General features: G+C 59.7%; 1 protein-coding gene across 2 annotated transcripts; it reads left to right on the top strand.

Moving 5' to 3' along the window:
• The first annotated feature begins 1,272 nt into the window (after nt 1-1,272).
• Nucleotides 1,273-18,934, top strand: LAMC3 (laminin subunit gamma 3). Of its 2 annotated transcripts, none has more exons than XM_061476804.1 (28): nt 1,273-1,799; nt 5,135-5,439; nt 5,598-5,728; nt 6,672-6,838; nt 7,370-7,558; nt 7,711-7,828; nt 7,909-8,007; nt 8,318-8,454; nt 9,819-9,935; nt 10,200-10,392; nt 10,601-10,713; nt 10,936-11,154; nt 12,903-13,091; nt 13,175-13,420; nt 13,749-13,902; nt 13,993-14,135; nt 14,217-14,395; nt 14,487-14,625; nt 15,036-15,241; nt 15,505-15,581; nt 15,674-15,808; nt 16,107-16,251; nt 16,364-16,525; nt 16,808-16,910; nt 17,023-17,222; nt 17,478-17,624; nt 17,830-17,929; nt 18,546-18,934. In XM_061476804.1, the coding sequence occupies exons 1-28, from the start codon at nt 1,382-1,384 to the stop codon at nt 18,794-18,796; spliced, it is 4,782 nt and encodes a 1,593-aa protein (XP_061332788.1). In that variant the 5' UTR covers nt 1,273-1,381; the 3' UTR covers nt 18,797-18,934. The 2 variants fall into 2 exon arrangements, with proteins under 2 accessions (XP_061332788.1, XP_061332789.1); XM_061476805.1 differs by having other exon boundaries at nt 1,274-1,799; nt 16,367-16,525.
• Nucleotides 18,935-20,693: the final 1,759 nt, after the last annotated feature.

Here is a 20,693-nt window from a genome sequence, read left to right as displayed (position 1 = left end):
TCTGTTCAAATCCACTGTGCATCCCGTGAGCAGCCATTGCACCCTGGCTGCATGATCTCATTACTCTCTAATGTCAACCCCTCTGCAAGTGGGGATGGGTTGGGCAGGAAGTAATCTCCTGGGTGTGTGTAACACCCTGAGGAGAAGGTGTGAAACCCATTGCATGGGAGACCCTCTCCTGTCCCAGGCTTGCAGCCCCAGTAACAAGGCAAAAAGCAAAACACCTGGAAAACCTCACCCCTGCAGGATGCAAATCCCTTAAAACAGTGGAGAGGCGCAGGGCAATTATGGAGCTGAAAACCCTTCTCTTTCTCCCCGGAGGCTGACAGCGGGTTTGCCACCGGCTGCCCGCTCCCAGGCAGCTGATGCACAGCTCCTCGGTGCTGGAAATTCACCCTTCCCAGCAGAGCTGGCTCGGGCTGTCAGAGCCCGGGTCAATATATGGTAATGGGGCTTTGAAACGGCGCTGCTGCGGGAGCCGCTGCCGAAGACTCTGATTCACAGCTCCCCTCCAGTGCTTTCTCCCCGCAGCGTGCGCGGAGAAGGAGAATAAAACAAATAGGAGTGGAAGGGAAGGGAAGGGGAGGGGAGGAAGGGAGCTTAAATTATACATGAGGGTTAAGCTTCCAGGGCTCCTGGGGGCAGCTCGGCTGAGGGCCAAAGGCAGTGCTCCCCTTTGCACCCCACTTCTGCCTCTCTCCTCATGTGCTGACACCCTCCTGCCCCCATGGGTCAAATCTGGAGGGTGCCACAGTCCTGAGAGGGCCCCCCCTCTGGCACAGACCATCCTGAGTGTTACCTGTGAAGCTGCTGATAAAGTGGCTTTGGCACCCTGCGGATATGCCCCATGGCAGCAGGCAGGGATGGGAGCCCTCATTCATGGGTGCTGGTGTGGAGGGTTAGGGGCTGTCCCACACCTAGCCAGGTTGGTCTGAGTGAGGGAGCAGTGTGATTTATGGGGTGAGAAGAGGGTGCTGGGTCTGCTCCAAAGCTTTTCCCTCACCCTCCTCTTGATTTTGGGGTTGTGAGAAAAGTGGAGACCCCCATCAATCTAAGGAAAAACCCATGGTGTGGGGCATGTATCACCGCCAGCTCATCCCCGGGGCTGAGAAATGGAGAAGCTCAGCTCCATCTGTGCAGCTCAAGGTGCAAACACCCCATCCCCAAAGCAAATCTCCTCTGGAGGGATCCCATCCTGCCCAGCCCCGCAGCGTGTGGGACCAGGGGAAGCCCAAACCTCGCAGCCTGGATTCAGACATGGAGCTTTCGACATTCCCAGCAGCTTCCACAAGGTGGACCTCGGAGCGAGAGGAGGTGCAGGGGAGGGGGACTTGTCCCATCCCATCCCATCCCATCCCATCCTGTCCCGCCTGCTCTCGCTATGCCATCCGGAGGAGGCTCAGAGTCCGGGCAGGCGAGCCCCAGCATGGCACAGCATCCCGTGCTCTGGCTGCTGGCCCTGCTGTGGCTGGTGCTTAGGGCAGGGGGCTCATCCTCCTGCTGGGACCCCCGGGGCCAGCCCCGCCGCTGCATGCCTGTCTTTGAGAACGCTGCCTTCGGCCGGGCTGCTCAGGCCACCAACACGTGTGGTTCACCCCCGGAGGAATACTGCCTGCAGATGGGCGCCCGCCACGCCAGCGCCCTGTGCCACCGCTGCGATGCCAGCGACCCCCGGCACCACCACAACGCCTCCTTCCTCACCGACTTCCATAGCCAGGAGGAGAGCACCTGGTGGCAAAGCCAGTCCATGGCCTTCGGCATCCAGCACCCCAACTCCGTCAACATCACCCTCCATCTGGGTAAGTGCCGGTGGGAGCCCCTGCGGTGCTCCATGGGCAGTGGGTGCAGCGATATCTGGGTGTGGATGCTCCTGCATCCCATAGCAATTGCTGCTGGTTCGGGGTTAAAGGCAGGATGTTCCCTGGGGCTTTTAGGGGGTGTTAGAAGGGAGATGCCCTCTATGGGGAGATCACCGAAGGGACTCGGGGAGGGTCTGCCCCATCCATCAGCAGTGCTCTGGTCCTTTGTGGGGTGAGGATGCCAGCACTGTGCCAGCCTGTGCTGTTTCCCAGCCACCTCTGCCTGGGGTATCTGCTCTCACAAGGCTGCTTTTTACCTATTATGCAAGTTTACATAGCGGGGGACAGGCAGGTCCCTATCCCTGGCCCCCCACAGAGAGCCTTGCCCGCTGTGGGTGAGCATCGTGGGGCCAAGCCTGTGCTGTTCACCCCCGGTGCACTGCTGAGGATGCCCAGTATGTCTCATGGACCCAGGGCTCTGCACACACAATCCCAGTTTTCCCAGCTGGGATCTGACCCTCTACATTTCAAATACTGTTCAAGCCGCTCCCTCGGAGGGAACTTAAACCCATGGGGCATGCCTGGCATTTTAAAAAGGTTTTTTTAACATTTGCCTGCCATCTAAACTACCCTGACTATTGGCCAGCGCTGTAAAATCTTCATTCTCTGCAGTCTCCTGCCATCTGCATGCCGAAGGGGGGTAGTGGAGGGGCTGTGATTGGAGCCGGTAAGGGGACAGCGAGTGCTGGTGGGACCCAGTGGCCGGGGTTGGGGTGATGGTGGAGGGTCTGTGCCTGCCCAGCAGTGTCATAGGAGCTGCTTGGCTGGGTGAAGGTCACTGCTTTCCCAGCCCCCTGTGAGCAGATGGACATCTGGCCCTTGTCCCCAGGGTTGGGCTCCCCGCTGGGCATGAGAAGTGATGCAGGAGGAGCCTGCTCCTGCCAGCCCCATGGCAGGATATCTGCCGGCCACTCACCCATCTAACACAGGCTGTCATTGCCCCAGATTCACTCGTGTTTGACCCGGGGCACAGACAATCTGAATGCAACTTGAGAGGCCAAGCAAGCCATTGCTGCCGGGAGAGTTTGTGGCCACCAGTCCCAGCTCAGCACATGGATCTGTGCAGGCTCCAGCACACCAATGTGTGCAGCAGCCCCTTGCCCACCCTGAGCTGCCCAAGCCTCGGGGTTTGCTTCCCAGTCTTTGTTCTGGTTCTCCCCCACCTGCAGCCCTGTTGGACCCCACACTTGGGTTTCCAATGGAGTCTTGTCCAGCCCCTGTGACCTCCCTGCTGTGTGTGTCTCCCATTAACACATCCAAGGCCATAACGTTGCACTGAGCTCATCTGCAGTCCTAGTCCCTGTGTCCCTTCCTGAGCCAGAGCACTCAGAGTACTGATACCAGAGCATCCCCCTGCAAATGCACCCCTCCTCCTGCATGGCTCAGATACTTTGCTGTGTTGAAAAGTGCCATTTTGGTGCCCGGTGCATTGCTGTGACCTTTCCCACAGCTGCTGGGCCCTGTTCTTGTCCCAGCTGCAGACTCTTATTGCTACCTTAATGCTTTCACTTGGTTTATGGAGGAAAAACCCAAGTGGCCCCTGCAGCTCCCACATGTGGCCCAGGACGAGTCCTCGCTCGTCAGCTCCACTGAGTAATCAGGTTTTTAACCCATGGAGCATGTCCCTGCCATGCTGCTCATCTTGCTCATTCCCGAGGCAGATGTCTTGTAGGCTCTGCAGCGTGGTTACCTGGGGAGCTTATTAACTAACATATCAAATGAGGTGCACAAGACCTGTGTTTACCTGTGTGCCCTTGGTTGGCGTTAATTACATTATCCTCCTTTAAATCTCTCTTCTCCGAGAGGTTTCAGCCACGCTGTTACAGTGCATCCCACTTGGAGCAGACCACTAATCCCAAGCGCCCGTGGCCATTGCATTTACCCTTCAGACATCAGGCAGGACCCCAAAATACCCGAGGGCAGCCCATCAAAGACAGCAATCAGGGCTCCTGCTGCTGTCACCCTTCGCTGCCTGTGCACCCTCCCAGAATCCCTGTCCTGCTGCCCACTCGGCTTTGGGATGTGTCACACCTTCCCGAGCAGCAAAGGGTAGGCAAGCAGCCTGGGTTATTGTCTGGAATTCTTTTCTCTCGGCAGAATGAGGCTGATTTAAACGCCTGTCTGGGAAAAGCACGCGCTCCCTCGGGATGCTTCCCAGGGCAGCCAGTCTCCTCCACCCTGGCTGGAGGCACCGAGCTTGGGCTCCCCCAGCCCAGCGGTGCCTCCCCTTGTGCAGGGCTGCTTGAGGCAGGAGCTGTTTGTTGACACAGCGCCGAGCTCCCTTCCTCTCCCAGAGGAAAATGCTCCAGGAGGTGATGGCCCTGACCTCGCTGCTTTGGTTGACATCACCACAGGGACCGTGATGCCTGGGAACCAGCACTTGCTGGGCATCCTCCCCTGTGCGGGGTGCAGGCAGGGGCACCCCCGCTGTTGAAGTCCCAGAGCATGGTGGTGATGGGACGACCCAGTTGTGGCCCCTTCCTGGTCCTCATCACCTCTGGGTGGGCTGTGAATGGGTCTGTGTGTCCCCCACCGGGTGCTCCCCGTGTCCCTGATGGGAGGCAGCTGCTTTTCCCAGCTCTGGTAGCTGGGCTGCCTCGGCTCCCCCGCAGCAAAGTTGCAGCACATATGCGACAGTATTCATATGGGCCCAATTAAAGGCTTGTTTTCCTAGTCCCGGAATAACCCCTCTAACATTCCCAACTCATTATCTTTTCAAATAAAGCCAAAACCTTGCAGCTAATTGTTTTGTGCTGTCAGAAGCGGTGCTGTTATGGAGCAATCCAGTCTTTGAGCTGGTCCTTCATCTCTGGCAATTAAGCGGTTCTGATGTTCACTTTGGTGTTTTCTTTTTCCCCTTTTTTGTTAGTTCTTTCAAGCGCTTTCAGAGCTGCCCCGGGGATTGGTGCCTCTCTTTGTTTTCATCCCAGCAAAGACAGCGGCAATGCTGGGTCCCAGCATGCAGGTCCCTGGGAAGGGACTGGCCTTGACCTTTCCCACTTTCCTATCCCTGTGGCACTGCTGTCCTGGGGATGCTCCTCAGTGCCCTGGGCCTGACTCTTCCCCTCCGGCAGCTGGTTAAAGCCTGGTTTTGCAGTGGCTCTTTGATCCTGCAACCCGTCCGGTTGGATGGATCCGGATGGGGTTTGGGCTGCAGCGATGAGTAGCAAGGTGCTGCTTTAGCTGTGGTAGATGGGGTCAGTGCAGGAGGGTGCTGCTGGCAGCTGTGCGGGATGGAGTGCTGGGGTGCTGATGCGTTGCGGGCCTGTCCCTAGGCAAAGCCTATGAGATCACCTACGTGAGGCTGAAGTTTCACACCAGCCGCCCCGAGAGCTTTGCCATCTACAAGCGCAGCCGCGCCGAGGGGCCCTGGGTGCCCTTCCAGTACTACAGTGCGTCCTGCGAGAAGACCTATGGGAAGCAGAAGCGGCTCTTCCTGCGCCCGGGGGAGGACGAGCAGGTCGCCTTCTGCACCGATGAGTTCAGCGACATCTCCCCACTGAGCGGGGGCAACGTGGCCTTCTCCACCCTCGAGGGACGGCCCAGCGCCTACAACTTCGATGGAAGCCCCGCGCTGCAGGTGCTGCTGGGGTGGGAGGGGAGATGGCGCCTGGTGCCCTGGGATCGAGTGCGCTAATGCCTGTGGTGCCCTGCATCCTTGTAAGAAGAGCTGCAGGATGCATCCCGGTTGGGGAGCTGGTGGTCCAGACCAAAGCATCTTCCCCGTGTCTCCTGTAGGAGTGGGTGACCGTCACTGACCTGCTTATCTCCTTGAACCGGCTCAACACGTTTGGGGATGACATCTTCAAGGACCCCAAGGTGCTGCAGTCGTACTACTATGCCATCTCTGACTTCTCTGTTGGCGGCAGGTGAGAGCAGGAGTGGTGGGACCTTCCTGGTCTTGTTTGAATTATGGTTTTGGGGCAAAGTGCCCAGATGTGGCTTCCTCCATGTATGAGCCAGAGCTGGCAGTGCAGAGATGAGTGATGAAACCTTGAGCCCTTTCAGCTGTGGGCTTTTTCCCCTCAAGCTCTCTCCATTTGCCACCAGCTGTATTTGCATTTGCTTTGCCCCCTCCCAGCTTTTAATGGCTCCTATGGGTTTTAATGGTGCTGGGGCTTGTGTTACTACTCCTGTGGCCCTGCTTGGTCCCTAGGAGCCGTAAGAGGGGGTCCTGTGGTGCTAGCAGAGAGATACCTGGAGGCTGGTGGAGGAGCTTGGAGCACGGCCATGGCCTGAGGAGCTGCTGGTGGGATGGGGGAGCAGATGTGGGACAAAGAAGCTGGTGGCATCCACTTGGTGCTGCCCCTGGGCTGTGCTCCAGCTGGGAGGAGTGAGAAATCTCTCTATTGTGTGTAAGAGCTGCCTGCCCCAGGCAGGGCCATGGCTGCTCCCCACTGGCCAGCAGTCCCCATCACTGTCAGCTCACCCCTCCCAGGCTCCAGCAGTTGGAGCTGGTCAGCATCTCCCACAGGCCACCCTCAGTGTGCAACCTAAGGGCTGGTGGGGCTGGGAGCACTTCAGGGACACAATGGGAGCTTCAGTGCCAGCACAACCTGAGCTGCTTCCTTTGAAGCTTTCTGCTTCTCAAGGCCAGGCTGGATGTGGTTCTGGGCAACCTGGTCTAATTGAAGGTGTCCCTGCTCGCTGCAGTGGGTTGCAGTAGATGACCTCTGAAGGTCCCTTCCAAACCAAACCATTCTATGGTTCTGAGCAACCTGCCTCGCTGCGCAGCCCGGGCATGGCCCCAGTGCCGGCTGCTGTCCGTACAGTGTCAGAGCATCTCACTCCTGTGCTGGGGCCTTGCTGCAGGTGCAAATGCAATGGCCACGCCAGTGAGTGTGCACCGGATGAGGCCGGGCAGCTGGTGTGTGTGTGCCAGCACAACACAGCCGGCACCGACTGTGAGCGCTGCCAGCCCTTCCACCAGGACCGGCCCTGGGCCCGCGGCACCGCCGACGCTGCCAATGAGTGTCTGCGTGAGTATGTCCTGGCTGGCTCCGTGGTCATGGTGTGCGGTTGGTCCCAATGGGGTTTGCTGGTGCTGCTGCATCAGCACATCTGGCAGCTCCTGCCCTTGCTGCATGGGTTGGAAGCGCCTGCTCTATCCCGTAAGGCTGCTCTGGGCAGGGAGGGAGGAATGATCCATCCCTGGCAGTGTTCAAGGCCAGGTTGGATGGGGCTTGGAGCAAGCTGCACTAGTGGAAGGTGGCCCTGTCCATGGCAGGGGATTGGAACTGGATGAGCTTTAAGGTCCCTTCCAACCCAAACCGTTCTGTGATTTGCCCCCTTCACAGCATCCTCCTGGGATTCCCCAAGATTTCTTTATGCCATGAACGCAGCCATCTGCTCCGTGCATGATACTGCACCAACAGCAGAGCCACTGCCAAAAGCTCCCACCGCTGAGCCAAAGCAGCCCCTCCGGCTCATTCAACCCCATAGAACGTTGCTTTAACCCCTCTGCCCCCCAAGTGCCAACCGCCATCTGCCTCCCCCCCTCCTTCCCGCAGCTTGCAACTGCAGCGGCCGCTCGGACGAGTGCTTCTATGACCGGGAGCTGTTCCGGCGGAGCGGGCACGGGGGGCACTGCCGCAACTGCCGCGACAACACTGCCGGGCCGCACTGCGAGCGCTGCCGGCCCAACCACTACCGCTGGGAGCCGCAGGCAGCCTGCCAGCCCTGCCACTGCCACCCCGCGGGTGAGAGCGCCCGCACCCAGCCGGGCTCCGGCCCCAAACCCCTGCCCCAGCCCGGGCTCGGCGATGGGGATGGTTGGGGTGCGTTGTCCTTTGCCCCGGGGGCTCCCCATCGCCCTGGGGTTGAGCCTCAGGGCTGGCCGGGGTCCCCGCAGGCTCCCTGCAGCCGCAGTGCGATAGCTCGGGGACCTGCCTCTGCAAAGCCAACGTGACGGGGTGGAAGTGTGAGCGCTGCAAGGACGGGTACCACAGCCTCAGCGAAGGCGGCTGCAGGTGAGGAGGAGCCCGGCCCCGGGCGGGAGCAGGGAGACAGGGCTGGGGCTCACATCATGCCTTTATCTTGCCCTATCTAGACCTTGTGCTTGTGACCCAGCGGGAAGCGTGGGCTCCTGCGACCCCAACACGGGGCATTGCACCTGCAAGGAGAGGGTGGAGGGGCACTTGTGCAACAGGTAAGCACTGTGACCCCCGGGTGGGGATGGGACCACTGCCCCTCTCCAGGTCTGGATCAATGGTGGGGCCCAGTGGTCAGTGCAGAGCAGGCGTCTTTCCTCCCGTGGGACATTGCTGCTTCCGACCCCCTACACAACCCCTTTGAAAGGCTTTGGGGTGGGAATCCTGCAGGGTCACTCCCTGCAGAGGCCCTACCAAGGTCCTCTGGATCGCTGGGATCGGGCTCACTCGGAGCTGTCTCCAGTCCCCCCTATGGGATGCTGCTGTGGTCCCCTGTGCCACAGCCTCCTGCTTCCTCCCCGTGCACAGGTGCCAGCCGGGCTGGTTTAACCTGCAACCCCACAACGCCGCTGGCTGCACCAGCTGCTTCTGCTATGGCCACTCCACTGCCTGCACAGCAGCAGATGGCTACGAGGTGGCTCAAGTCCGCTCTGACTTCAGCCAAGGTACCAGCCCCAGCCCTGGGTGAAATGGAGGGCCAGCTCCAGCCCCAAAGCTCTGGCAGTTTGGGAAGGCTGGGGCTGAGCATCCCCCTTTGGGGATAACTGGTGGTGATGGTTGGAGGGAGGGGTCTCTGGCATGCCTCTACTTTGTTGTTAAACCTCAGCTTTTGCCTCCAGCTCTACGGGGATGGGCTATTCCCATGGCATCCCTACAAGCTGATGTGCTCCCAGGGCTCTGCAAGGCTCAGGGCAGGCTGTAGAGCCAGGCACAGCCATCCCACCACACCAGGGACTGCTGGAGCACTAAAAACCAGCTCAGAAAGATAAAAACTGAAAGGATAGAGCCTGGTGGAAATTTCCCCCTTATTCCCTCCTCTCCCCACCCTTGCCTAGGATAGGGCAGGGATGATGTGAGTCAGGGGAGCAGGATGGGATGCTCTCGCCCTGCTGCATCCAGGGCTATGCATGGCAAGGCTGGAAGCGTTCAGGATGCTCAGGGAAACCCTGCCATCTGCTGTGTGCAGCACTGGCTGCAGGCATCATGGTCCCCTTGCAGGGACCCCTGGGCACCCTTCCTTGCCTGCATCCCGACGGGATGTGCGCGCCAGCAAGCAGATGGATGTGAACACGCCAGGCGCTGGTTTATCCTGATTGCCTTTAAACCACTCTGCCAATTGCTGTAATGTCTTCCACGGCCTTGAAACAGAGCCAGGCTCTAAACTGAGTCTTTTTTCCACCCTTCATGCAGCCAGTTTGGGGCTGCTCTTTTAGGGACAGGTTTGGCAGAGCCCTGGGGCCGGGATGCAAAAGCCTCAGCACGGCCACTCCCCAAAGCATTCCGCATCCCGCAGCTGAGCTGGATCAGATGCAGGTTTCCTGTCCTGGGTGAAAGGGTCCATATTCGGGGTGATTTGATAACAGAGCACAGCCTGGGAGGGATTTCCAAGTGTTCAGCCTGGGGCTGGAAGAAATAACTGACCCTGGGGAGCAGGGGGGGCTTAACTGGTTTCTGAAGGAAACCAACTTAATGCAATTACACCCCGTCTCTCCTGGGCTTCCTGCCCTCTCCAGCCCACAGTAATGCTGGAGCCGCAGCACAGACAGGGGGGCAAAAGTTTAAAGGTAGTAATTTCCTCCAAACCTAAGAAAATAAACAGATGGGGGATGGATAGGGCTGCTCTCCAGCGTGTGGGAGCATGGAGCCCAAACAGAGCAGGGTGTTACAAAGTGCTGTCCCCTTCCAAAACCCTTTAGAGGCTTGGGAGGAAGGACAGAGCCCCCCAGAGCAGCATCCCCCTCCCGGTGCTGGGCTGGTGGGGACTCACTGCTCCCTTTTTGCCTGTGCAATGCTGTGTGCTGTCACACAGGGCCGGAGGGCTGGACTGCTGCAGCTCCGGGTACCACAGACCTGCCACTGCACTGGGCTGATGGGGAGATCATCACTGAGTGGCATGGAGAGGAGCCCGTGGATTTCCTTGCACCAGGTATTGTGTGCGATGGGTCCCTGGGGTCCTGCTCTGCCGTGGGGATTGCTACACTGATGTGTGAGGTGCTGGGCTCCATCCCAGAGCTCAGCCTGTCCCAGTAACACAAGGCCAGTGGGGAGGGATTGGAGTAGTGGATGAAGACCCTGGGAGAGCAGATTTGGGCTGGCCCTGTACCCTCAGGGTGACCACTGCTCTTGGCGATGCCCCATCAGAGCCGGTCCCTCCATGTCCTACAGCCTTTGCTCCTCTCTTCCCTTGCAGAGAAGTTTCTGCAGAACCAGCGCCTCAGTTACGGGCAGCTCCTGTCCCTGCTGCTGGGAGTGGAGGGGACGGTGGTAGAGACTGGGGTGCCCCTGCTCCAGGTCCAGCTGGTGCTGGAGGGTGAGGGCCTGGAGATCACCATGCCCAGCAGCGAGAGTCATCCCCAGCGTGGAAAGCAGGCTGTCACCTTCAGGTACCCACAGGGTGCTTTGGGGAACCTCGGCTGGGTTTGGAACACAGCGTGTCTGACCTTGCCTGGGCTGCCCTGTGCTCCCTGCATCCCTCAGGGATTTAACTGTGCCCCCTTGCTGTGCCTGCGTCCCAGTGGGGAGCCGAGCTGTCCTGCAGCACATGGTTGTCAGCCTCACCCTGTCCTTCCTCCCTTGTTCCTTCTCCAACAGGCTGCAGGAGGCAGAGGAGGGTGTGGAGCCTTTGCTGTCAGCCTTCAGCTTCCAGCGCCTGCTCTCCAACCTGACCGCCCTCCGCCTTCGTGTGAGCCACGGCCCTGGCCGAGGTGAGTGCCTCCGTGACTCATCCCCTTTGGGATCAAGCTGGGAAAGGGCTGGGGACATCCCAGCAGCATCAGGCTCTCTGGGATGAGCGGGTATAAATACCAATACCAGTACCAAGGGGTATCTTGGGGTCTCCTGTGTGTGTGTGGAGCGTTTCCAGGCAGGATGGAGAGAGCAGAGCCAAGGGCTGTGCCACCCCATCATGCTGCTCTCTGCTCTCGCAGGCAGGCTGTCCCTGAGCGAGGTCCAGCTCACATCTGCCCACCCCGGGCCGGGAGCAGGGGCAGGCTGGGTGGAGGAGTGCTCGTGTCCCGTGGGATACACCGGGCAGTTCTGCCAGTCCTGCGCACCCGGCTTCAAGCGCGAGATCCCCTTCGGTGGCCCCTTCGTCAGCTGCGTGCCCTGCGCCTGCAACCAGCACGGGGATTGTCACCCCCTCTCAGGTGTGCACCCCCGGGCTCCCCGTTCACCCCGTGCTACGTGCATGGGTGACAGAACCTGTCTTTGCTTGTTTCTGAGGGATGCTGGAAACCATCCGGGAGGTTGCGGTACCCAAAACCTGTAAGTTGAACTGGTTGTAAGGACTGGATTTGTAACTGCAAAGAGAGATAATTAATGAAGAGCAGTAACAGTGGGAGTTTATAAAGGGGTATCTTTCAGGGTACCTTATGAACTTCAAGGATGAGGAAGGAGAGGTGCTGCTCCTCAGAGGAGTAAGCAGGCAGGGGTCAGGGCAGGAGGGATGGAGGATGGGTCTCATAGGCAGCATTGCTGCCCGATGAGCAGAGCAGGACTTGGCACAGCCCTTACACCCACAAAACGGACAGAAACCTGAGCAGAGAAATAAGGAAAAGAGCAGGAAAACAGAGCAGTGCCAGGCTTGCTGGAAGTTACCAGAGCATCCGGCTCTCATGCTGCCTGCCCAAGCCCTGTTCTGCTTCCAGATCCAGCTCAGAGGTGCGTGACTGCAGCAGGGACTGTGGCTTGAAGGGAGGAAAAAGCAGTCTTCAGGGCAGCGTGACTGTGTCTGAGGTGGTTTGTGGGGTGTTGGCTCTCCCCTTCCTCCCAGCAAAGTGTCTGGATGGCTTTGGTTGGGGAAAGGGGGCAGGACTGCAAACTGCTGCCTTGGAGATGAGCTGGCTGCATGAACCCAGCACCAGCCTCAGGGCTGTCAGCCCCAACAGATCAGAGCCATGAGGGGTTCACGAGATGCTGCCATCCACCCCTGCAGAAAGCAGCAGCTCTGATCAGCGCTGGGAATAAGATGATGCATTTGGTACCCAGACGGAGCCCCTGGGGCTCCTCGCTGGCTGCCTCCTCTGGGCGAGGAACTACAATAGTGTATGGCTGCGATGGGAAGGGCTGGCAGTGACTTTGTGCTCAGTCAGTGCCCCTGCCCTTGTGAGCAGCAGCTCTACAAACTCACCCCTTCTCCTGCAGAGCTGGGGCTGGTGCCACCGACTGCACAATCCCAAGGGATAGGGCCAGGTTTTTGATGTCCTGGCCCGGGCGCTGCCAGCCCGCCTGCTTCCTTTGGGTTTATTTTTCCTGCCACCCACTTTTCCTTTCCTTTCTATCGTCCTGCTCTGCCTGGATATGGGGAAAACGGAAACACACCCAATTCCCTCCTGCGCAACCCATCTGGTATGACCTGACCCCACAGATCGGGGGGGGGGAACCTCCCCCTGGCTCCTTAATCCAGTCAAGCAGAGCATCTGCCTGGAGGTGGGGGCATCCTTCCTCCTCCTCCTCCTCCCAGCTGATTTTGGAAGGCCATGACGCACCGGCTGGCTCCCAGTGGGTGCTGGCTGGCTGCTCCCGTGTTCCATGACAGGCTGGAGATCACACGCCTCGCTGCTGCTGGGAAATGTGTTGTGGATTATCGCAGGCGCCGACAGACTCCTGGCACGTTGACGGTGCTGCCAGCGCCGCCTCGTCCCAGCACTGCAGGGGAGGGCAGGACTGGCAATGTGGCTCTGGTGTCCTCTCCAAAACCTTGTTCCTTGAGCAAGGACAGGGAGGGAAAACACTCCAAGTTGTGGCTGGGGATGTGCAGGCCATGTGGGATGCCATGGCTGGAGCTGTGCATCCCTCTCTGGCCCTCAGCACTTGGCTCTCCATCCCTCCCGTGGTCCCTGTTGTTACTCAAGGCTGTTTCTGCAGACCCTCAGCCCCATGTTCCTCCTCGCAGGGCACTGTCAGTGCTTACACAACACAGAAGGTCCCTCCTGCGAGCGCTGCAGCCCCGGGTTTTATGGCAACCCCTTCACAGGGCATTTTGATGACTGCAAACCATGCCCCTGCCCTGGCAGCTCCCCCTGCACCGAGGTGCCCAGCACCGGGGAGGTTGTCTGCACCCATTGCCCACCAGGGCAGAGAGGTGAGGCTGGGGACGGGTGGGCAAGGGGGGCACTGGGCAGCGCTGGCATGGCTGGATCCTTCCCACCTTTTCGCCTTCCCCAGGGAAACGCTGTGAGCTCTGTGATGATGGGTTTTTCGGGGACCCTCTGGGGCAGAGGGGCCCTGCGCATCCCTGTGTCCCCTGCCAGTGTCATGGGAATGTGGATCCTAACGCAGTGGGCAACTGCGACCCTGTGTCCGGTCGGTGCCTGCGCTGCCTGTACAACACAACGGGCGAGCACTGCGAGAGGTGTCGGACGGGCTTCTACGGGGATGCGCTGGCTGCGAATCCTGCTGGGAAGTGCGCATGTACGTATGGTCCTGAGGGCTGGTCCTGCTCCCATCGGTCCCACTGCAGCCAGAATCCCCCAGCAGCGGAGGCAGAGGGTAAAAAGGGGATGCCCAACAGGTTTAGGGGCTGAGGGATGGTTAGGGTTGGTCCCAGACGCCTAGAAATGGTCTTTGCCCCCTTCCTCCACTGCCATCCTTCCTTGGAGATACTCCATCCACTCAAAGCCCTGTTTGATGGGGGGGATGTGGCCCTCCATGTTTATGGGGCTCAGCCCTGGTGCCCTATTCCCACTGTCCCATCTGTCAGCCCCATGGCATGATATAAGCAACGTTTTGTCTCCCATAGCTTGTGGTTGCAACCCTGATGGCTCAGCCCCGGGGCTGGAGGGCTGCGATCCCAGCTCGGGCCAGTGCCACTGCCTCCCACATGTGACAGGCAGAACCTGCGGGCTCTGCCAGCCTGGCTACTATGACCTGCAGCCCACCATGGGGTGCAAGAGGTAATGTGGGGCTGTGAGGTGTCAGCAGTGGCTATGGATCCCCATCTCTGGTCTCTACTCTTTGCATCCATCACTCATTCATCCCCCCAGCTGCCAATGCCACCCGACGGGGTCACAGGACAGCGAGTGCCATGCAGTGACGGGGCAGTGCTCCTGCCAGCCTGGTGTCACAGGGAAGCAGTGTGACCGGTGCCACCACGGCTTCTTCGGCTTCTCTGCCAGGGGCTGCCGAGGTAACGGGGATGGGGATTGCACCGCGGTCCCTGAACCAGGGCCGGCAAGCATGGTGTGATGCCTTTCTGCCACCGCTGCAGCCTGCAACTGCTCGCCGCTGGGCTCCGTCACGCCGCAGTGCCATGAGAACAGCACATGTCTGTGCCACCCCGGCTTCGTGGGCTACAAGTGCGACCGGTGCCAGGCCAACTTCTTCCCCGACCCACCCAGCTCCCGCTGCCAGCAGTGTCCTGCCTGCTATGGGCTGGTGAAGGACGAGGTACCGCTTGTGTCCTGCCATTGCGGGTGCACCACCCCGGCCCCAGCGCTGCATCACTCTTCTGCTGTGTCCCCTCGTGTCTTTGCTGCAGGCTGACCAGCTGAAGGCCAGGCTGCAGGAGATGGAGGAATGGCTGCAACAAACAGGCTGTGATGCCCGCCCGGGCCAGTCCCTCATGATGAGAGATGCAGCTCGAGGAGATGGGCTGCCCAGTGCTCACCTCCTGCAAGGTATGGGGACACCCGCTCGCTCCCCACATCACCCTTTGGGGACCCTCTGCTCCCATAGAGTGGGAGTGACATGGTGGGTGGGTGCAAGGAGGTCCCAGGTCAGTGCTGGGATCAGCATGGGTGATGGGGTGACTGAGAGGGAGGCCATGCCTTGTTGTGTAGGACAGAGCACTGCAGGGATGCTTGCATCAGTGGTTTTGAACAGCCATTGATGGGCATTACTGGGGGCTGAGCTTTGGCCCATGGGGCATCCTTTGCGTGCTGCATCCCATGGTCCCTCCTGAGCATCTGGCAGCAAGTTGCCTTCCTCTTTCATCAGCAAGCAGTGGGAAGGGTCTTGGGCTTGGGGCAGCATCAGGGAGCCCTGAACACGTCCATGGGCATCAAGCAGCTGCCTGTGCTGCCTGCAGGTGCCCGGGCCATCCTCTTGGCACAGGTAGGGTGGCTGGCAGGGGCGCTGGGCACCGCGCAGGGCCGTCTCAGCAATGCCAGCCAAGCCAGTGGCTGCTCCGGCCACGGACACCCCAAGACCTGCACCCTGCTGTCAGAGGTCGGAGCTGCGCTGCAGTCGGCACAGCGGGAGATCCTGCATGCTGCAGACACCCTGGCTACCACGGTGCGGGTCCGGGGGGGGCTGGTGTCCATCCTGGGGGGCAGTGGGATGCGCAGGACTGGCGGGTGGGATGTGACCAGCACTGCAGCGGGAAGCCTGGGGTCCATGTGGGTACAGCCCTCCTCACAGCTGGGTCAGGAGGAGCTTTCTCCCTTGCTTGCCAACCTCCTCCAGCCCTTTGGGAGGTTCGCATTGGTGCTGGGCCAGTGGCATCCGGGGGTCCCTGCTCCTCGATGGGGTCTCACTGCTGCTGTTTGGGTTTCAAGGAGATTCCCCAGGAAATCCCTCAGCAGCCCACAGACTGGAGCCGCCGGGCGCTGGAGGCACGGGCACTGGCCTTAAGGTACATCAGCACACCCAGGAAGGGGAGGCTGCCTGCCTGGCTTGGGGTGCAGGATCTGAACATCACCCCTCCGTGTTTCCCTGCCCTTGCAGCCATGAGGACGCCTTGGTGCAGGTGGAGGCAGTGGTGGGGAGAGCGCTGCGTGCCTCCAACGCCAGCTCCGAGCTCCTGCAGAGCTTGCTGGAGGGGAATGCGACGGAGGATGTGCAGCGTGAGCTGGAGGCCGGGTGAGGAACTGGCAGCAAAGGAGCCCGGAGGGCACCACAGTGCCTTGCCCCTGGCCAGGTCCCTGTTATAAGACTGGATAACAGTGATTTAGCATCTGCCCGACAGGGATGCGCTGAGTCCCGTCAAACCCACTGCACTGCAGCGCTGCAGAGCAGAGAGCCAGGGCGCTCCGTGCTGGGGGTACTTCAGGGAAATAAGCCCACAGCATTTCCTACTGCACCCATGACTGGAGCCAGGTCTCAACGATCATCTCCATCCTTTCCGTCCACGGGTGACAGTGGCTTCCTGTGCACGTAGGTACGAGGAAATCCAGCGGGCACGGGATGAGCTGGGCGCTAGCGTGGCCGAGGTGGCAGCGGAGGCCAGGAGAGCTTTAACAGCCGTGCAGCAGGCGAATGCAGTCATGGCCGAGCAACTTCTGCTGGTGTCTGCACTGGGGCAGGTGAACAGCGTCCACACTGAGGCTCCTGCTTGCATCCCTATCCTGTTGGGCAGCGCTGCCTCCCGGGCAGGGAGGTTGCTGTCCTGGAGCGCTGACATCCCTGACCCCACAGCAGACGCTGCTGGCACAGGCTGGAGACCTGGCACAGGACACGGCAGCGCTGGAGCAGGCAGTGGAGGCGCAGGAGCCATCAGCTCTGCAGGCCACGGAGGCATCGCGTGCTGTGGCAGCCGGACTGCAAAGGGAGCTGCAGAGGATTCGTGGCTTCAAGCAGGTGAGTGCTGCTCACCTGCATGGGGTGTCCCTGTGGAGTAAGTGATGGGGACCCACTGTTCCAGCTGGAGCAATGGGCAGGCTGAGTGCATCCCTCTCCTGGCTCCTACCCAGGGTACAGCGGGTGGTTGAGCCCCATTCCCACTGCTCCAATGACTGGGAGGGGGTCAGGGTGCATGTTTTAGGAGACATCTCCCCTTAGGATCCAGATCTCCCAAGGAACTCACCTGCTAAGCACCTCCTTGCCCCCTCCCCAGCCTCACTTCTTCTCTCCTCTCCCCAGCTGCAGGACCAGGCTGGCTCTGCCCATGGCACAGCCACATCGGCCGTCTCACATGGGAAAGCTGTGCTCTCTGATGCAGAGTCCCTCCTGGCCAGCGTGGAAGGTAAAAGACACCAGCCAGAGCATCTCTGGCCACAGCTCAGCTCTCGTCACACTGGCTCTGGGTTTCAAGGGGAGAAAGGGGCAGTTTGGTGATGGCCGGGTTGTCCCCGCAGGCATGAGGAAGGTGCTGGGGCATCGGAAGGGCCAGGCTGCCCTGCACAGGAGGATGGCGCTTGTGCGGGATAGGACAATGGTGGAGACACAGAGGAAGATTAAACAGGCAGAGAAGACACTGGGAAACTCCTTATCCATCTCCACTGCAGCCCAGAGGACAGCCAGGGAAGCTGAGCGAGTCACTGGGGAGAGCGCCAAGGTCTGAGCAGAGGGATGTGGGGTGCGGGAAGCCCACATTAGGCTGCAGGACATGGCTGGGCTGGCAGCCGCCACAGGCAGAGCCCATCCTGCTCCAGGGCTCCCAAATACAGCTCCTGCTGCCCATCCAGCACAGCCCATCCTTGTCTGCATTGCAGATCAGGGGGATGCACCCGACCAGGGCTCCAGCCTAGGAGCCAGCCGTGGTCCCCCTGCATGTCCTGATGTGACTGTCCCCATCTCCATCCCTTTGCAGAGGGCACAGGCGGTGCTGCAGGAGAGCAAGCGTGCCCGCAAGCATGCCAGCCAGCTTGCTATGCGTGCCAATGAGACCCAGTGGGAGCTCTCCCGGCAGGAGCATGTGGCTGAGAAGCTCAGGAGGGACCTGGAGGAAGCACATCAGGTGAGCTGGGCACCCTCAGGCAGGCTGTCCTCCATGGAGCCTGGAAAGGGGATTTGCCCACAGGGGAAAGCATAGGGAAGAACCTGGGAGCTCGGGCTCCACTGTATGGGGATTGTCTTGGGGATGCTCCTGGGATTCCCTCCCTGCTCCTGTCCAGCCAAGGGGCAGCAGTGTCCCTGATCTGGGTTTCTGTCTGTGTTGGAAGGTGGGGATAGAGGTGAATGACATGGCAAAAAGTCTCCAGGAAGCCCGGGGCTCGCTCACTGCGGACATCGAGACCCTGAACGACCTGCTGCAGAGCCTAGGTGAGACAGGGCCCTGCGGAAGGGACAGCCTGTTGGGGTTTGAGGGTCTCCTGATGGCTGGTGCTGTCCCTCCTGCCCTCTGGCATCCAGGCTGAGCTGGGTGCCTCTGCTCAGGGTCTTAGCAAAGCTTCTTGAGGGCTCATATCTCAAGGAAAGCCCTTGTGCGGGATGGATTGGAGCTTGCTGAATGTGTGTGCTCATGCGTGGTGTGGGGACAATCATCTCCCTTGGCATCTCCAGGAGGAGCAGGGCTTGATCAAGGGCCCGGTCCCTTTGGAGCCAAGGGATGGGTTCATTCCTTTGTTGCTGGCTGGGTTTGCTCCATCTCCTCCTGCTTTGATCATCCGGGTGTATTTCTGAGTGCTCCAGCACTTGTGCGTCTGAGCAGCTTTGTAAAGGGGTGGAAGTCATCACCCATCTGTAAGAGAGATGTGCCCCAGCCCTGCCTGCAGCCACAGCCCTCTTTGCTTATCTGCCATCCCTGGGAAGCTGCACTGCCTCCATGCCCCGCTGCACCCGCTCCCTACAGTTTGCCTGGTGCCGAGGGTCTGGAGCACATCCAGAACCTCTGTTCCCAGCTCTTTGCCTCTCATCCCTGTCCTCTCCCTTTGCCCAGGTAACCTGGAGCCGGCCGTGCCAGTGGACGCGGTGCTGAGCGCCGGGAGGCTGCGGCTGCAGCAGCTGCGGCTGCGTGTGGCTGCACCGGGCGCCCTGGCTGGGCAGCTCAGCCTGCTGCAGCAGGAGGCTGCGCGGCAGCAGGAGAAGATCCAGGCGGTGGAGAGCGAGCTGGCTGAGATCCGGGCTGACAAGCAGAACCTAGAGGACATCCTGCGGAGCCTCCCCGAGGGCTGCTCGCAGTGGCAGTGACAGATCCATGGTGGCTGCTCCACCACATCTGTGCTCCCCTGCAGAGCGAAGGACACCCTGTGCTCACCAGCATCGATCCCCCCACCGCTCTCCATGCTGCTCTACATACAGTATCACAGCCCAGGTCCTTATTTGCACAGGTTCAGGCTCAGCATCCCATGTGCTCTGTGATGGACTTTGGCCACCAGCTGTCCTCAGGGCAGGGGGCAAGCAGCTACCAGTGACCACCCATGTTCCTGTAGGATATGGAGAAACATGGTCATGGAACATCACAGAGTTGGTCTCTCACCATGGAGTGAGCAAAGAACTGCCACCGATCTCCATGCTAGACACATCCCTCCATCTGTCCCACCAGCAGGGAGGGACTGCTTATCAAGTGTGTAACATACCAAAGCTGCGGTGCCTCCTGCCCCAGGAGATAAGAGAGAGGCTGTTGAACGCATGCTGGAAGCTGGTCTTGCTGCACAGCATCCTGCAGTGCGATGCTCATGCGCTGGGGTCACAGAGGTGCAAAGACGAATCCTGGTGAAGCCAGGCAGTCCCAGCTGTCCTGTCCCGGCTCTGCTTGGCTCAGTGGATGCCACCAGGTCTGGCTATGAAGCAGCCCAGCTGCTGGCGGGTGGCAGAGCAATGCACTGGGCAGGAGGGGGCAGAGCTGATGCTTGCAGCCCCGTATCGGCACCCGAACACCCTCCCCGCTGCAGAGGAGCCGCTGTGGCACCAGGCAGCGCAGTGGAGAGCAGCAGGACACGGCCAGCTCCTGCCAGTGTCACTCCCGCAGGATGTCAGAGGTCGGTGGCTGTGTCTCCTTTAAAGGAAAGGCATGTGTGTGTGTCCACCCTGCACTCCCATGCGGCTGGGCCCGGCCCTTGCTCAGCCCACCCTGTGCTGGCTGCATCCTGACTCCAAGTAGCAGTTGAAGTCACTCCCATCAGACCAGAAAGGAGTCCCCAGGCTGGAGCCCACTTCACTTTTTAACCTGTTTAACCTGTTTTCTTTGGCTCACAGTGCTGGAAATCAGGTTTGCTCAACTCTGTTTGTAGTGCTAGATGTGTACCTGCTGCCATAGACACTGAAACCCCCAGTGTCATCTCTGGTGGGTCCAGTGGAAGGGACACAGGATTTTCCTACCAGGAACAAACCTATCATCTCCCTCCTAATTCTGCACAACAGCTGCCCAAAGAGTGGGGTGCCAGACCTGCAGCATTGCAGGGGCTCCCCGCTTGCTGCCCAAGAACAGCTCAATCACACAGCAGCACGAGCACATTGTGGTTCAGCTGTGGTGAGAAGCAGGGAGCCACAGCCACGTACCATCTCCCTGTGTTAACGATTACACATCTCCAATCCCCATACAGATCTGCTGCTGTTACAGAGATGCCAAGGCTTTGCCTTGTGCCTGCTGCTGAAATGTGGTTCATCCTCCCTTTCTGGTCTCCTTGGGACTCTGTTTTAGCTGGTGACACCTGCCTAGAGCCATAGCCATTAAAGTTTCTTAATACAAGACATAGCTAAGCATCTGACCAAGCAAATGGCAGCAGGAGGGGGGAGATGTGCTTGCTGCCTTCTCTAGGAGCAGAGGAAGCTGCACCAGGGGTTGAAATGCAGCTGGGTTCATGGTGATGTGGGCCAACAACCTGACAATTCCTACTAAAACCCACTTTAACATAGCTATTTCTAAGAGGAATGCCTAGCCAAGACCACAACCTCCACAACAGGCTGCTCAAGGTTATGAACGATCCATCCTTGCAGTGTTCAAGGCCAGGTTGGGCAGGGCTTGGAGCAACCTGCTCTAGTGGAAGGTGTCCCTGGTGTACCTTTCCAACCCAAACCATCCTATGGTTGCATCCTGCCCAGGACAAGCATCCTTTGCTCGTGCGGTAGATGCTTTTTCCCTGCT

Source organism: Pezoporus flaviventris, unplaced genomic scaffold (genome assembly GCF_033815535.1).
Source record: "Pezoporus flaviventris isolate CSIRO_AGI_PZ_B2104156 unplaced genomic scaffold, CSIRO_AGI_Pfla_v1 ptg000097l, whole genome shotgun sequence".
In the NCBI taxonomy this organism is placed as follows: domain Eukaryota; kingdom Metazoa; phylum Chordata; class Aves; order Psittaciformes; family Psittacidae; genus Pezoporus; species Pezoporus flaviventris.
Note: the sequence above shows the minus strand (reverse complement) of the source record. Positions and strands in the feature narration are given on the sequence as shown.

What these genes read in the sequence shown, in the direction of transcription:
- LAMC3 (XM_061476804.1), top strand. Translation starts at nt 1,382, where the DNA reads ATGCCATCCGGAGGAGGCTCAGAGTCCGGGCAGGCGAGCCCCAGCATG. An exon ending in CTCTGCCAGGGGCTGCCGAG is followed by an intron (nt 14,136 to 14,216) that starts GTAACGGGGATG and finishes CCACCGCTGCAG; the next exon opens with CCTGCAACTGCTCGCCGCTG. An exon ending in TGGTGTCTGCACTGGGGCAG is followed by an intron (nt 16,252 to 16,363) that starts GTGAACAGCGTC and finishes CTGACCCCACAG; the next exon opens with CAGACGCTGCTGGCACAGGC.